General features: G+C 36.5%; 4 protein-coding genes across 5 annotated transcripts; all 4 read left to right on the top strand.

Annotated features, from left to right (window-relative positions):
• Positions 1-258: 258 nt before the first annotated feature.
• On the top strand, positions 259-5,049 carry LOC121880444 (neuropeptide-like protein 31). 2 transcript variants are annotated; one of them, XM_042387634.1, is made up of 3 exons: positions 259-335; positions 759-997; positions 4,904-5,049. In XM_042387634.1, exons 1-2 carry the CDS (start codon positions 324-326, stop codon positions 993-995), a joined length of 249 nt encoding a protein of 82 aa, XP_042243568.1. In that variant the 5' UTR covers positions 259-323; the 3' UTR covers positions 996-997; positions 4,904-5,049. The 2 variants fall into 2 exon arrangements, with proteins under 2 accessions (XP_042243568.1, XP_042243567.1); XM_042387633.1 differs by lacking the exons at positions 259-335; positions 759-997 and adding exons at positions 3,912-3,988; positions 4,288-4,526.
• Positions 5,050-7,830: 2,781 nt separating this feature from the next.
• LOC121880450 (keratin-associated protein 19-2-like) lies at positions 7,831-8,248 on the top strand. Its single transcript, XM_042387640.1, has 2 exons — positions 7,831-7,860; positions 8,017-8,248. Exons 1-2 carry the CDS (start codon positions 7,849-7,851, stop codon positions 8,245-8,247), a joined length of 243 nt encoding a protein of 80 aa, XP_042243574.1. The 5' UTR covers positions 7,831-7,848; the 3' UTR covers position 8,248.
• Positions 8,249-9,608: 1,360 nt separating this feature from the next.
• LOC121880437 (neuropeptide-like protein 31) lies at positions 9,609-10,844 on the top strand. Its single transcript, XM_042387624.1, has 2 exons — positions 9,609-9,692; positions 10,647-10,844. The coding sequence occupies exons 1-2, from the start codon at positions 9,609-9,611 to the stop codon at positions 10,842-10,844; spliced, it is 282 nt and encodes a 93-aa protein (XP_042243558.1).
• Positions 10,845-14,806: 3,962 nt separating this feature from the next.
• On the top strand, positions 14,807-15,501 carry LOC121880442 (shematrin-like protein 2). Its single transcript, XM_042387630.1, has 2 exons — positions 14,807-14,860; positions 15,067-15,501. Exons 1-2 carry the CDS (start codon positions 14,849-14,851, stop codon positions 15,394-15,396), a joined length of 342 nt encoding a protein of 113 aa, XP_042243564.1. The 5' UTR covers positions 14,807-14,848; the 3' UTR covers positions 15,397-15,501.
• Positions 15,502-17,874: the final 2,373 nt, after the last annotated feature.

The following is a 17,874-nucleotide window of genomic DNA, read 5'->3' as shown; positions in this document are numbered from 1 at the left end:
TTGTTTCTCTATTTCTTATGTTGATATTAAACATTATTTTAACTTTCTTCTCGTTACGTTCAAATTAACTTTAGTCTCTCCACTCTTAAGCATTATAGCTGTAGTTCTTGATCTATTCTTTAAAGTATTTCTCAGGTAAGCTTTTGTTCTGCTTCACGATATTGTTTCTCTGCGTCCCAGGTGAAGGTCAGGAAGGAAATTGTTTGTTGATATTGTGAATGATTTGGTTTCCGGCGAGGTGTCAGACGTCGCCATTGTTGAGGCGGGTATATATAGGAGGAACCTGGCGGGGTACACTCAGTCTCACCCGGAGCTTCAACAAGATGATTAAGACTGTGAGTTTTATTATGTGTTGCTGAGATACATCATGGACTGACCACCCGGCCAAGTCTCTCTAATATACATATCTATTTATATTTCATGTTCTTAGAAAAAGTTTACTGGATTTTAAATTCTACTTAGGTTTAGTTAGAAATTCTCTAACGGATCAAAATCTTATTGGTAAAAAACATTTGTAATATTAAACATTTAAAACTTGAGCTTAATTAAAGTTACCTGTTGTAAGGTTTAAGACCATAATGTTGTGTTGACTGTTAATGAAGCAACACAGGTGTAGCTTATCATGGGTAAAAAACATTTGTAATATTAAACATTGAAACTTGAGCTTAATTAAAGTTACCTGTTGTAAGGTTTAAGACCATAATGTTGTGTTGACTGTTAATGAAGCAACACAGGTGTAGCATCATGTTGTGTTTCAGGTGATCGTTGTGTTGTCCGTCTTCCTCCTTGTGGCCGCTGCCATGGCCAGCCCCATGCCCGACCCTGGCTATGGTGGCCATGGTGGAGGATATGGTGGAGGACATGGTGGCGGATATGGTGGAGGATATGGTGGTTATGGTGGCCGTGGAGGTGGATATGGTGGCTATGGAGGATACGGTCATGGTGGAGGATACGGCTATGGTGGCTACGGCGGTGGTTATGGATATGGGCGTTAAAGGTGAGGATAATAATCATTACTATAATTTTTAGCATCACCTTCATACAACGAGGAAGGAAAAAATAATCACAACTCAAACTAAATAAGACTTTTATAAGATTATTGATATATGAAAGTAACAAATCTCTTCAGTTCATTACATAACATTGACAAACTTGACCATAAACACAAAAATGTTTTTATTAAACCTTAGAATTAATATATTTATCTATATTTTAGTTTATTAAATTTAAGAATTTTTAATATATACAAAAATAAACCGATTTAATGATTGTTACTTTTTTTTTCAGAAGAACAACGATAATCTTGGAAAAATAAACACATTAATCTTTATTATTCCAACGATATTGTCTCAATTTCTTCGTCTCTTTCGTCAAGTTCTTTATTGACCCATGTAATATAGTTCAAGACTTTTATATGAAATAAATATAAATAAAAAAGGTTGTTTTATAATAATGAACCAGAATATATATGTGTATTAATGTGTTATGGGAGTCACTGGTATACAGTATATTCCATTAGGTTAGGTTTGGTGACTTTAACAAATATGATGATATCAACAACTATGGTGACCTCAATACGTATGGTGACCTCAGTACATATAGTGACCTAAACAAATATGGTGACCTCAATAAATATAGTGACCTCAACAAATATGGTGACTCAAAAATAATAGTGACCTCAACATATATGGAGAATCAATATATATAACGAATTAAGCAAATATAGTGATCTCAACAAGTATGGTGACTTCAACAAGTATGGTGACTTATAACTTGTAGAATAGTTCCTCAGTAGGGTGTTAGTGAGGAGATACTTTGTACAATACTCAACAAGCTTTATGGTGTAACTCATTCATGTATCTGACTTGTTAATGATAATACGAGAAATAGATGTAAAACCAAGAGAGAGAGAGAGAGAGAGAGAGAGAGAGAGAGAATTCATGAGTATTTTCACTTAAAAGGTTTTTTTGGGGGAGAGACTCAAAGCCCTGACAAAAAATGCAGACTCGGATTACCTGAAGACAAGACACTCAAGCTCATTTCACCTGAAGATTAATCACCCTAACGCTACACGGGGATTACTTAAGTTAAAGTTAAGTTAGATAAGCTTGGGTTAAGTTAGTTTAGGTTACATTAATATTGGGTTCATTAATCTTCAAGTATGATAAGTTGGGGTGACTTAAATTAAGGTGAAATAGCCTGGTACCTAATATAAAGGTAATCCATAAAGTGAACAGCGTACTAAACAATAATAATAATAATAATGGCTTGATTAATCAGATATAATTCCTAAACAACTCTTAATAACTTTACAATATAATATGGACCAAACATAAGCACTTTATCGATTCTTTATGAAGTGAGACGACATGACGGGAAGCACCAAAGTGTGTTCTCACCACGAGTCATTCTACTAGAGAGATATTACTCAATAACATCGTCAAACAAGTTATCAATGATTTAGTTTGTATATAAACAACAGAAATAAACAATAAATATAGACAGTGAAAGTAAACAAGTTATTTACTAGACAGTGATGGTAAACAAATGATTGGTAAACAAGAAGTCGAGGTGATTGTTGTCTGGGTCGGTTGTACTCCAGACTAAGTGAAACATTACCTAATACTGATGGTAAGTTCTTTGTCAGATGAACTCAATTACAAACTTGTCAGGGCGGATATGTTCATTTCTCTTGTCTAAACTTACTCCTTATTACTGTGTCTGGTTTAATCTATCTATCCTTCACTGTTTTCTCTCACATTTAAATTATTACCAAAACATTTAACGTGATGGAGAGTGAATTATACATCTGCTTAAGACTTACGTATGATTCAGACTTCCAACCATAATAATGTTCTTTGAGTATTTTGCTTTGTTTATTCTTTGTGGGATAAGATAGTAATTCTCAGTGGGAATTAGAGAGAGTATAATGAGGTGAGGGAGAGTGGTCAATTCATTCGTTCTGGAATTACTGCCTTGGCCTGGGGTTCGAATTTGGGAACTTTAAATTTGTACTGAAGATCAGTTCCCTCTCCACTTAGCCATGATCTTCACAGTTCAATATTATGATCTAAAAACCATAAATTAAACATTTATGATGATTAGATAAACTTTTCATGGTCATACGTCAGTCATGGGTGTTAACAAACATTAGTAAGTTGTAAAGGTTTAAAATATTATGACAATTAGTAATAGAACTTAATATACCTTCGCTGTTCTAAATGATCAACATAAACAGGTGACATAGTGTTCTTGTTCCTCAGTAATGAACAAAGTGAGTCATTCTCGACACTAGACATTTGTGAATGATAAAATACCACCGGGATTATTTTATAAAAATATAATTTCAGCTTAAGAAACTCGAAAGCACAAATGCTCAGGTATTTTATTAATACAATATACGGTTCAGTATTTCTTTCCTCTAGAAAAAAATGTCGTCGTAGGCTGGAAAAAAAGTATAACGTGTCTGAGAAAATGTATTAATACATTCCTAAAAAAATATGTACAAACTTCACCAAATAAATATATAAAAGTTTGTTGTCGCGTTCTGACCAACACTTAAAGATCATGGCAATATTATCAACACCAGAGAACGTTTCAACACCTCAGGATATTAATTCATATTAGATATATTGACGTAAATGTGTATCAAGTTGTTTCTCTATTTCTTATGTTGATATTAAACATTATTTTAACTTTCTTCTCGTTACGTTCAAATTAACTTTAGTCTCTCCACTCTTAAGCATTATAGCTGTAGTTCTTGATCTATTCTTTAAAGTATTTCTCAGGTAAGCTTTTGTTCTGCTTCACGATATTGTTTCTCTGCGTCCCAGGTGAAGGTCAGGAAGGAAATTGTTTGTTGATATTGTGAATGATTTGGTTTCCGGCGAGGTGTCAGACGTCGCCATTGTTGAGGCGGGTATATATAGGAGGAACCTGGCGGGGTACACTCAGTCTCACCCGGAGCTTCAACAAGATGATTAAGACTGTGAGTTTTATTATGTGTTGCTGAGATACATCATGGACTGACCACCCGGCCAAGTCTCTCTAATATACATATCTATTTATATTTCATGTTCTTAGAAAAAGTTTACTGGATTTGAAATTCAAATTAGGTTTAGTTAGAAATTCTCTACCGGATCAAAATCTTATTGGATAAAAAACATTTGTAATATTAAACATTGAAGCTTGAGCTTAATTAAAGTTTCCTGTTGTAAGGTTTAAGACCATAATGTTGTGTAGACTGTTAATGAAGCAACACAGGTGTAGCATCATGTTGTGTTTCAGGTGATCGTTGTGTTGTCCGTCTTCCTCCTTGTGGCCGCTGCCATGGCCAGCCCCATGCCCGACCCTGGCTATGGTGGCCATGGTGGAGGATATGGTGGAGGACATGGTGGCGGATATGGTGGAGGATATGGTGGTTATGGTGGCCGTGGAGGTGGATATGGTGGCTATGGAGGATACGGTCATGGTGGAGGATACGGCTATGGTGGCTACGGCGGTGGTTATGGATATGGGCGTTAAAGGTGAGGTTAGGTTAAGTAATGTAATATTGTGTAGTAGAGGCGAGTAAGATGAACACTTATTGTGAACATAACAAGTGGTGAGGCGGGAAAGAGACTTATCTTCGCCACCTTAACACTGACACCGTTACCACACTGCCTTCCTTTCAACCAAATAATGGAGATTTCTGAAATAATATTTAAATTCCCTTTCTTCACGCCAGAGTTAATAGTTTCTTACATGCGGGAGAATTTACTTGAAGAGACTTAAAGAGAATTTAGTTATTACACTGTGTATCGCACATCTTTATGAATAACTTCTTAGAGTTAATATAATTAATGTATATTATTGTAATTAAAATAATGAGAATTATAGACGCTAATAAATGTTTATTTTTCAGGTCAACATTGGCAGTATCAACATCCGGATAATAATGTTAAATTTATTCTCACGATATTATCTCACATTTCTCAAGTTTCTTCCACATTTACCCATGTTAAAAAATATTAATTATTTTTACACATAATAAAAAAAATCCTAAAATAATGAGTGTTTTCTTTCTATGGTCTTAAGTAGTAAACTATGTGGTGGAGACAACCTTTATTTTTTCGTTTAATTTCTTAACTGTGGGTTCATAAGGTACTTGGTTACTAAGAATATAAGACATTTTATGCAGTAATATAATCAGGACTACATAAATCCTAATTATAGTATCTATAACTGGGATTTATCTAGTTCCTTAGTTGTATAGGTAATGATGTGATTGGAAGACATCAACTCACTCCCAAGGCTCGGGATTAGAACATTATGCTTGATTAGAGTCAATGCTACAATCAGTCATAGACCAAATGGATAAAGAATTCTTACATTACGTTCTCTTAAGACTTAAATTGTTGTTAATTAGTATATTTACCGACTTACAATACGCATTTTAAACACCTTGGTTATTGAAGCGTAGTGATGTAATAAATTAATAAGACCTATAATACCCAAGAAGCATTATAACTCAGTGGATCAGGTGAAGTGAAATATTAGATCACCTGAAGAATCTCCACCCCAGCTTATTTCACCTAAAGATTAACCACCCTAACATTATTTAGGTTAAGGTAGTTTAGGATAAGGTAGGTTAGGTAAGCTTTAGGGTGATTAATCTTTAGGTGAGATAAGCTGGGGTGGAGATTCTTCAGGTAATCCGAAATATTAGTAAAACTATAATGATTCACGTTGAGGTAACTAAACGGCGAAGTGTATAGAGCAGTGGTTCTCAACCAGGACCAGGGGGGAATTCAGGTTTTCAGGGGGGGAAAACTGATTCGGGAGCAAGAGATATGTTCGATGAGAAATCAATCACAGAATTTTGGCCCTTGATGTGCGATTCCTACCCAAAAGTGGCAGAAAGAGCTATCCGTGCATTGCTTCCGTTTGTGTCGACATATCTTTGTGAGTCAGGCTTTTCAACTCTGTTGCAAATTAAAACGAAGCAACGTAGTAGATTAGAGGTAGAAAATGACCTGCGTTGTGCCCTTTCAAGCACTCCTCCGCGTATCCCAGAATTGGCGAAGAAAAAACATTCACAGGTTTCTCATTGACTGTAATCTTCATCTGAATAAAATTAATTACAAATTTACAATATCCTGGTATTCTATTGAACTTTTGTTTATTGCATTATGCTTCAGTTTGGTCTGTTAAGTAATTCATTACAAATATAAAAAAACTATTTTACTTTTGTTCAAGTTTTATAAATCCATCAACATTTTCAATTGGCATTTAATTTGTAAGACTCCACTATAAAAATAATCCATGTAAAATTGTAAATGTATATGTACTAATATGGAAAAAATAAAGGTTTTTCAGTATTATATGCATATTATTTGGAATGCACATTTTGAGGCAGACAATCTTGGAAAGGAGGGGGAATGACATTCTGACATATGGTGAAAGGGGTGCATGGGGCAAACAAGGTTGAGAACCACTGGTATAGAGGATTGTTGACGAGTAAGTTACAAAGACTCAATAAGTTGTCTGCATGTTATCTTATGTCATAAACATAGTTGTTTACGTAAAACTATATTATTATCACTTGTTAATTATATGGTAAACAAGGGATTATTAAAGATGGGTTACATTGTTAAGTCATGTATGTTTCGTCGTGCACAGAGGATTGTTAACTTCGACAACATTGTTAACACTGGATGAATAAAACTTGAATACTTTATTTCTACATAAGACATTCAACCTGACGGAGTTAACAAAATAGAGAAAAGGAAGTGTAACATAATTCACTATCAATATGTCTGAATTGTACCTATGGTGTAGGTCTCAGTGACTGATGGTGACTCAACACACACACACACACACACACACACACTAATGGTCACCAGTATGAACACAACACACTCTAATGGTCACCATTATATTTTTTACGGGTTCAGCCCACCCAGGCACAGGTCACCAGCCCACAATAGGGCCTGGAGGAGCGAGGAAAAAAATAAATGCAAAAATGAATTCAGAAATGAAAAAAAAGGATCAATAGTGAGAAACAATATATGTATGTTGTGTTGTCAATAGTAAGAGAAACAATTGAGACCCTGCAATTGTGTGTAAATGAGGCAGAAAGTCAGATCAGCAACCTGGGACTTGGTCACAATTTTCGTGATGCCATATAGCAGTAGGGTCTACCATTAGACAACACATTATGCTTCCAATATCTTCCCAGGCGGTAGTACCTCCCTGTTTGGTAGCTGCCTTCTACCTACTACCTTCTACCTTCCTGGAAACATATGGTAGTTGTTCCACTCACTCATCACCTCCGTAATACTAAATTACGCAGGATGATTCTACAAAGGTTCAAGTACAGATCTGAGAGTTGAGATCGAAAGTGAACCTTGTAAAAAAAATCTTTCTTCTCAACAACCATCTTATTCAAATTAGTTTACAATACAATTATTTTAGGTCAATAAAAGTATACTGTATTGTAAAGTTTCGTCAGGTTGGGCCATGGAGAATTTGCTCGGCTTTTGATACAATAGGAAGGATAGATAAGGTAAATTAACCACAGGTGTTCATCTGGATATTAATTTATTCTCACACGATTCAGATATTTTTCGTTTTTTTGCTGTTATATAATTCTGTTTTTTATGCTATTTTAATCAATGTTTCGTTAATGAGTTTATTTTTCAATCTTGTTTTTGTCTTTCGGTGTCTCGAGTTCAAAGAAAGAAAGGAAAATATTTTATTGACTTTACGATTATTTTTCTCGTGTTGCCAAATGTCTCCATTGTTGAGGCGGGTATATAAAGGCTGGTCCACCTGCCTCCAGTCAGTCGTACCCGAGGCTTCATCACCATGTTTAAGGCTGTGAGAAACAGTACCACTTTATTACTATCTACACTTATCTCAAATGACCTAAATTTAAGTTAAAATACGAAACTTAACTCTGAACTTCATATTTCTAATACTGTTGTGTAGTCTGTTAATGAAGCAACACAGGTGTAGCATCATGTTGTGTTTCAGGTGATCGTTGTGTTGTCCGTCTTCCTCCTTGTGGCCGCTGCCATGGCCAGCCCCATGCCCGACCCCGGCTATGGTGGCTATGGTGGATATGGAGGAGGATATGGTGGATATGGTGGATATGGTGGCCGTGGAGGTGGATATGGCTATGGAGGATATGGCCATGGCGGTGGATACGGCTATGGCGGTCGTGGATATGGTGGCTATGGAGGCGGTTATGGATATGGACGTTAAGGCAAGATTGATTAACTAATGTAATATATCGCTATAAAGGCGAGTAGGAAGATTATTTTAGTGTGAAGAAAACAAGATAACAAGTGATCAATATAACAATGATAACACAACTGTTATCATAAACCAGTTCCTTCTTTATAACTAATAACAACTAATTCATGACATATATATAACAAGAGTTACACATACTTTTAACCTTACTCGTTAAGGTTCACGTCACAACAGGTCATAAATTAAATCATCAGTAAAGTTCTTAATCAGTTGAAAAGTCTAAACTAACTGGGTGTTTATCTTTTCAGAACAACAGCGGTGAACAAACACAAATAATTGACTACCATTTCTCTTATTTCTACTATTTTATTTTATTTCTCCTTCTGTATCATTTATCTTCATTTACTTCTTGAAAGAAATTCTGAAATATTTTTATATGAAATAATAAAAAATAAAAGAATAAAGTCTTTGTTTATTTTACTTCAACGAGAGTATTGTAAATAACACTGTTTTATTTTTAAAATAGATAATTTATTAATGATATAAAGAAGAATATATGAAATTTTATACTACGAAGAGTTTTAACTTTATCTAAAGTATTAAAAAAAAAGAGTTTAAATATAGGAGATATATAAAGGTTATAGTATATAACTTATAATGAAGCATATATCAGGAGGCAGTGAAGCTCAGAGAGAGAGAGAGAGAGAGAGAGAGAACGCTGTAGATGAGACACATTTCTAAAAAAACCCGATTAATACCAAGTAATCTTTTTCCCCATAGAGACACAACATTAAGGAATACTTAACTAAAAAAACTTATGGTAAAGTTCTATCATACGTCGTCATAAGCCTCAGTATATTACACATTGTTCAATATCTCGAGGTTGTGTTTCTTACCCCTGGATATCTCTGACACTGTTGTTGGTAAGGTTTGGTAATTAGGATCTTTGGAACGTAAACCTGCTCGTTGCCATCTGTGCTAATGCGTGTCTTTTCTTGTGTTCGTATTTCAATAAGTATAAACTCTAGCCAAGGTCTTCCAATATCACTCTCACTGACCTATCAAGTCACTCTACGCTGTCAAGTTCTTCCAATATGACCGTCACTGACTTATAAAATCACTCGAAAACTTCCAAGGTCTTCCAATATGACCGTCACTGAGAAAACTTCCAAGGTCTTCCAATATGACCGCCACTGAGCTATATAAATACTCTCTATGGCTTCCTAGACTCTGGGGTCAAGATTCAGCCTTGGTGGACATGTGAACAGTCATATCGAAGTCTGTGTGTATCAGTCAGTTACAGGTAGGGTCAGGTTACAGGGTGTAGGTCAGGTAACCAATGGGGGTTCATTATAAAGTGCCAGGTACCAATGGGGTTCAGTATAAGGTGTCAGGTACCAATGGAGGCTCAGAATAGTGTCAGGTACCAATGTGGGTTCAGTATAAAGTGTCAGGTACCAATGGTGGTTCAGTATATAGTGTCAGGTACCAATGGAGGTTCATTATAAAGTGCCAGGTACCAATGGGGTTCAGTATAAGGTGTCAGGTACCAATGGAGGCTCAGAATAGTGTCAGGTACCAATGGAGGTTCAGTATAAGGTAGCAGGTACCAATGGAGGTTCAGTATAAGGTGTCAGGTCCCTCCAACTCCGGAATATTGTCTTACCTTCATCAATTAACACTTATCATACAGGTAAACAATATATCTATACCAAGCAGAAAAATACACGTACTGTACTTGTCAAGATTTAGGTCAATTGTCTGTCAGCGGAAATTATTGATAATTGTAAAGATAATAAGGAAACATGTAAATAAACATTAACTTCTTTATTTAGTTGTGTTGTTGTTGGACAAATACCAGGTGATCATTGCTTAGTGTTCAGGAGTTTTTAACTTTAAAATATATTCATTTTTGTTATATATTTTTGCTATTCATATTTTTTTACTCGCGTCGGTATTCCCGTTGTCTCAAGGTTAAGGTAAGAGAGGGAAATTTTTGTCTTGTTTAATCCAGGAGTTTTGTTCCTCGGTGTTGCCAAATTATCGCCATTGTTGGGGCGGGTACACAGTATAAAGGCTGGTCCAGACTCCGGCCAGTCAGTCGTCCCCGAGGCTTCATCACCATGTTTAAGGCTGTGAGTTGCTACAGGTTATATAACTATCCAGGATTTACTCATATAATTTGTATTAGAGTATGAATATTTATGTTAGAGTAAATGTAAATAAAAATCCTAAAGTCCTCAAAGAGAAAAATTGCTTATATGAATGTCACTTGAGCCTTCAATATATTTCAGGACATAATAAGGAGGTTTCGTCACATCTTCTGGCAACTTGTACACGATAGTTACCATAATGTTGTGTAGACTGTTAATGAAGCAACACAGGTGTAACATCATGTTGTGTTTCAGGTGATCGTTGTGTTGTCCGTCTTCCTCCTTGTGGCCGCTGCCATGGCCAGCCCCATGCCCGACCCTGGCTATGGTGGCTATGGAGGCTATGGTGGAGGATATGGTGGCTATGGAGGCGGATATGGATATGGAGGTGGATACGGCTATGGTGGTCGTGGATATGGTGGTTACGGCGGTGGTTATGGATATGGACGTTAAAGGTGAGGATAATTAACTAATGTAATATTGTGTAGTAGAGGAAAGTAAGAACATTATAGTGTGAACATAACAAATGACAAGACGGCAGAGACTTACCCCAGTCACATTAACACACTGAGACAAGGAAATATTCTTTACCTTATTTTAATTACTGACATTAATAACGATTAAATCAAGAAATAATTCCTCAGTTAATATGTCTACACTTCAGTAACTATGAAATACTAACTTCAACCTACATTAAAAGTTTATATTTTGTTAGTATATTAAGTCACAGTAGATTATGATTAACAAAATAATTCATCACGTAACGATAACAATGGTAAAATAATTCATCACGTAACGATAACAATGGTAAAATAATTCATCACGTAACGATAACAATGGTAAAATAATTCATCACGTAACGATAACAATGGTAAAATAATTCATCACGTAACGATAACAATGGTAAAATAATTCATCACGTAACGATAACAATGGTGTCTTAAGTAAGGAAGTAAACATACAACTATCTGAATATTTCTGTCTTTCAGGAAGTCAGTGGCAGCCCAGCACAACACCTTGGCCACAACCTCTGTTATAACCCCGAGTTTCTCCACAACCTCTGTTATAACCCCGAGTTTCTCCACAACCTCTGTTATAACCCCGAGTTTCTCCACAACCTCTGTTATAACCCCGAGTTTCTCCACAACCTCTGTTATAACCCCGAGTTTCTCCACAACCTCTGTTATAACCCCGATTTTCTCCACAACCTCTGTTATAACCCCGTGTTTAACTCCACAACCTCTGTTATCTGTTAACCCCGAGTTTCTCCACAACCTCTGTTATAACCCCGAGTTTCTCCACAACCTCTGTTATAACCCCGAGTTTCTCCACAACCTCTGTTATAACCCCGAGTTTCTCCACTGTTATTGTTATAACCCCGTGTTTCTCCACAACCTCTGTTATAACCCCGAGTTTCTCCACAACCTCTGTTATAACCCCGAGTTTCTCCACAACCTCTGTTATAACCCCGAGTTTCTCCCAGCTACTGTTATTGTCACCTAAACTCACATAAATGTTTCTACGACAAAAATAAACCACTTACTAAACTTGTGTCTTATTACTAGTGAGCCAACCTGAGCTGCTCTTACAGTGCCTGGTGATCTTATAATACATTACCATAAGCTGAGACAACTCACTATGATAGAAAATTTATAAAGATCAGTTTCACAATATCTATAATAATTCACCTTTTAACATTGATTTTGTTGTTATAATGTATTACAGCGCTTCAACTATTAAGATCTTTAGGTTTATTCATCATTAATTAAAAATTAAAGGAAATATCTCAATAATTCACTATTTATTTTATGATATTTTACCAAGTTTCTAAAACGTGTAACATTTACTTGGTGAAGTGAAATTTTTAAATAATATACGGTAAAAACATTAATGTGTGTATTAGCCCCTGTCAGACATCCAGTAATACTTCTATAAATGTGGGCTACATCAGTTAAGTTTATATAATTACATCACCCACGGTAACTAGCCTATGAGCAGTAAGTACATTAACTGCGTGGGTCACCAAATAGTAGTCGGCTTCTGGCAGTCTGTACCAATTTCTCACCCACATCATATGTGTGTTCACGAAGCTCGTTACACATTATTAACACCCACAGCTCATAGTGTTAATTACAGTAATATCCTAGTTATTGTACATTAGTTTATTTTCTTAATAAATGGAGAGAAGATCATTTGGGTTTAAAAACTTAACCCATAAACATTTATTTATGTTGCTTCTAGTGTACCTTTAATACTGACGCTACAGAATCTTCATTAGTGATTACAAGAGGTAAGCAGAAGGTAATATGTGTACTTGTCTGCAGCAGCTTTAGGAAACAAATATAAAGTAGAAAACTTCATTCTTACTCTACAATATATCATTAAAGGTGGAGGAGTTACAACTGTATTTTTTTTCCTGGTTTTTTGTAAAGAATAATTGCGGTCCGTGCACTCGTGAGGCCAATATTTTCGCATCTGTTAAGAAATGCCTCTCGGCGACCTTTCCATACTTTACCTCACCAAATCCACCTAACCTAACATAAAGTAGCTAATCAAAACTTAACCAAAGATGAAAGACTCCCCCCCCCCCCCTTGAGATTTAGTTAGATTAGTGCAAACAGGCAATAGTCAATCCATAGTTTACCATGATGAGATGTATCAAGTGAAACATGTATATGGAGCAAGTAACAAGATCACTAGATTACAAGATGTTGTAACCGCTAGATTAAGGTTAGGATATAAGTACCTCTGGCAGTATGTTCCTCACGCAGATGCAAACAAGACTAAATGTAAAGTGTGTGGCCAGACATATGGCCACACACTTGAACACTACGTCCTCGACTGTGTGAAGATAGAACCTTTTAGGGACAGGTCCAAGCACACTGTGTGTGAAATGGCACAACACTCATCTCTAATGGCAAGATAGCCGACATATTAAGATTGTATCCACTTTTTTGCACTTAGTAACTATATCAGTTCTCGTGTATAGAAGCAAATACACAATGTGCTTGAATACTTCTCACGTAAATGTGAATAACAAAGTGTGCGGCCAGACATACTGCCTCACACGCCTGTACTCACGCAGTTGTGAATAAGTTACCCTTTATGTATAGAACTAAACAAATAATGCAATTGAAATACTGTGTAACATTCAGTGCCATAATATCCTGACCGCGGGGGTTAATCATTATGGCCCGTTGTAAACTCTACTCTGTAATCCTTTTGCGCTACCGCTCACAGGATGAGTGTGGGGTGCGCAATAAAGTAGCCGCTGTACCCGGCAAAATCAAATCAATAGATTAGGTTAGATTAGCTTAGGATAGGATAGGTTAGGTTAGGTTAGGTTAGGTTAGGTTAGGTTAGGTTAGGTTATGCTTATAAAATATTTAAAAAATATCTGTACTTAGACTGTTACTTGTCTCTGTAAGGAATTTCAACTTGAATTCCTATTAACACACTATCTCCACTGACCTTTCATTACGAAGACGCCACTTTTAATATATCATTTTACGAATGCCTGACGACTTCATCCAGTACAGAGACCCTTCTATGCACAAGGGGTTAAGATCAAAGACATAACAAGACTTTAAAATCTCAACTGGGTAAGTATTCACTCTTAAATAACCAATACTCTGGCTACTTCACAATTGAATATTATTCCAGAACCTTGTGTTGAAAAATAAACTTCACACAGAACATTAAAGGTGAAACTACAGGTAATTAAACATATTGACATTATATTTTGGAGAATACTTAAAAATATGTGAATATTAGGGAAATGTATGTATGTATGTATGTAAGTATGTATGTATGTATGTATGTATGTATGTATGTATGTATGTATGTATGTATGTATGTATGTATGTATGTAAGTATGTATGTATGTATGTATGTATACTAATCCAATACATACACAAGACAACAACAGTAAGAACTACGAAACACATATCATTAAAAACTAATTATTTACAGTGTTAGATATCTTCATTTTTAACCTAACCTAACCTAACCTTCATTGTAACATAGGAACTAGAAATTAAAGCAAGAAATATATCTACATTTATATATGACAGACGGGTGTTGGCAGGAAGCTTAATGAGAGGAAAGAGAAATATGTTGCTGAAAAAACAAAACCACGAACGAGACCAGTCCAGTACAGGTGACTTAAGGTAATGACAGTCATGGGTGACAATATTCTTCACATTCAGGTCAAGTATGTATTGTGACTCTGTTTTTTATAATGACTAAAGCTTGAGAATTAGAATTATTTTTCTTTCTTCAATGAAAATTTCCCGTTTTTTTTTCATCTTATTGTCTTTCCAGGTCTGTTTTGTTGATATTAGGATTTTATTTTATTTTTTTACCTGAGGGTTGGTAAATGGTGCTAGTGTTGAGGTGGGTATAAAAGGGAGGACCCCAGGGAAGTGAACACCAGACATATCTGAGACTTCATCACCATGCATAAGACTGTGAGTTACTGCAGTATTTAATATTACTTCAAATTAATGTATAGAAACACCTTAGTTAAGTAATATATAATTGATTTTTATATGAATGTGAAAATTATTTCCTTCTAGATAGAGATAATTATTTTTGTGTATTAAAATTATGGAGGACAGTTGTTGTGTTGACTGTTAATGAAGCAACACAGGTGTAGCATCATGTTGTGTTTCAGGTGATCGTTGTGTTGTCCGTCTTCCTCCTTGTGGCCGCTGCCATGGCCAGCCCCATGCCCGACCCTGGCTATGGTGGTCATGTTGGCTACGGTGGTCGTGGTGGTGGATATGGCTATGGGGGTGGATACAGCTATGGTGGCCGTAGATATGGAGGCTACAGCAGTGGTGGATATGGCGGCTATGGAAGTGGTGGATATGGCGGCTATGGAAGTCGTACCTATGGTGGATACGGAAGTGGTGGATATGGCGGCTATGGAAGTCGTACCTATGGTGGCTACGGAAGCGGTGGATATGGTGGTTACATTAGCAGCTATGGATACGGGCGGTAAAGGTGAACTATGAGAGCCACAAACACACAGTCGGCCACCAAGAAGGAACTCTCTCCAGGAACTTGTTGTAACTATAATGTCAATAAACTTTATTTATGAAGAAAATATCCCTAGTCTTTACTTTATAATTATTACCATAAACTAACTTAAAATATAACTTAAAACCATAATATAAAATAGGAGCTTTAATTCTGGTTCCTCATTACCGTCACATTATTATAATTTTTTGCTGGACTGTCGAGATGTGAAATTAGTTTAGTAAAAAAAAATAGATTATTAATTTACAACACAGTTTGGTTATTACAGTCACAAATTATTATTTTACAGGCAGGTATAATTCGTAGTTAAAGCGTAATTATTTTCAATAGTAAGGATATATTTTGTTCATATGAATATACTGCCGGTGTGTCAAGATTAACGATATGCTTTAGGGGTCACCATGTATGCTTTTAGGGTCACCATGTATGCCTTAGCGGTCACCATGTATGCTTTGGGGGTCACCATGTATGCTTTGGGGGGTCACCATGTATGCTTTGGGGGTCACCATGCTACCATGTATGCTTTGGGGGTCACCATGTATGCTTTGGGGGGTCACCATGCTTTGGGGGGTCACCATGTATGCTTTGGGGTCACCATGTATGTTTTCATGTATGCTTTGGGGGTCACCATGTATGCTTTGGGGGGTCACCATGTATGATTTGGGATACCATGAATACAGACTACCTGCTAACCCGACTTGGTGATACATTATCTCTGTGGATCGTTCTACTGTTTACCACTGAGCTCAGAGTTCCATTGTGGATCTGTAGTATGGTATGGTATGGTATGGTATGGTATGGTATGGTATGGTATGGTATGGTAGAGAATCATGACTGTACCCCCCCTCTTCTCCCTCCCTCCCACCCCCATTCCGTTTCAATGCCCCAAGGATAGGGAGTAGAGAGGCGGGAGAGGGAGTAGAGAGGCGGGAGAGGGAGTAGAGAGGGAGTAGAGAGGGGGAAAGGGAGGAGAGGGGAGAGGGGTGTATATTGAAACTTTAATGCATTGGTTTTGTTTTTTATTTGTTTCTTTGGAGAATTAATTGTTACTTAGACGCTCCATAGAAATTAAATCTACGGAGAATATAAATTGTCAGTAACCTCCTTTATTACACTCTGAGATACTAAGTTTAAGACATATTTGGATGTAAAGACAAAATTAAAGGTATGTGTGTGTGTGTGTGTGTGTGTGTGTGTGTGTGTGTGTGTGTGTTTAAATATCTTATCTAAAATGCCCAATTACTCAGACATCTTAATTACCCTTAACTCACAGGAATAAGACAAACTTTTTTAATATCCTTGGTTAATTTATTAGAAGAAAAAACAAACAAACAAAAGTTAAGACACAAAATCACAATATATCAAAAGAGACATTATTGACCTGCCACAGTGCTGGGTCTCCGCCACCTTGCTGAAATAGAGAGAGAGTGAACTAATTTTAGATATTATCCATTAAAGACTGTATTCTCGTAGGAAGTGGAACTGGGGACTAGGAATTGGGACTAGGACCTAGGAATTAGAGCTGAGGACTAGGAATTCGATTGGGAACTAAGAATTGGAACTAGGAACTAAAAATGGGATTAAATAACCAACATTCTTGATAAACTTTTACTTAATACTTTAGTTTTCTTTTTTTTTTTAACGTCCACACTTTCTTCTCTATGGCAAAATATTTCATTAATAAAATTATCCTCACCTTTAACGTCCATATCCATATCCACCGCCGTAGCCACCCGTTCCAACGCCGTAGCCACCATATCCACCACCATAGCCGTATCCGCCACCATATCCTCCACCATATCCACCATATCCTCCACCATATCCACCATACCCACCATAGCCAGGGTCGGGCATGGGGCTGGCCATGGCAGCGGCCACAAGGAGGAAGACGGACAACACAACGATCACCTGAAACACAACATGATGCTACACCTGTGTTGCTTCATTAACAGTCTACACAACATTATGGTAACTATCGTGTACAAGTTGCCAGAAGATGTGACGAAACCTCCTTATTATGTCCTGAAATATATTGAAGGCTCAAGTGACATTCATATAAGCAACTTTTATCTTAAAGGACTTTAGTATTTTTATTTACATTTACTCTAACATAAATATTCATAATCTAATACAAATTATATGAGTAAATCCTGGATAGTTATATAACCTGTAGCAACTCACAGCCTTAAACATGGTGATGAAGCCTCGGGGACGACTGACTGGCCAGAGTCTGGACCAGCCTTTATACTGTGTACCTGCCCCAACAATGGCGACATTTGGCAACACCGAGGAACAAAAGTCCTGGATTAAACAAGACAAAAATTTCCCTCTCTTACCTTAACCTTGAGACAACGGGAATACCGACGCGAGTAAAAAAAATTGAATAGCAAAAATATATAACAAAAATGAATATATTTTAAAGTTAAAAACTCCTGAACAC

This window comes from Homarus americanus, unplaced genomic scaffold (genome assembly GCF_018991925.1).
Source record: "Homarus americanus isolate GMGI-L3 unplaced genomic scaffold, GMGI_Hamer_2.0 scaffold39541, whole genome shotgun sequence".
NCBI lineage: Eukaryota > Metazoa > Arthropoda > Malacostraca > Decapoda > Nephropidae > Homarus > Homarus americanus.
The sequence above is the reverse complement of the archived record's forward strand: the minus strand, read 5'-3'. Positions and strand labels throughout refer to the sequence as shown.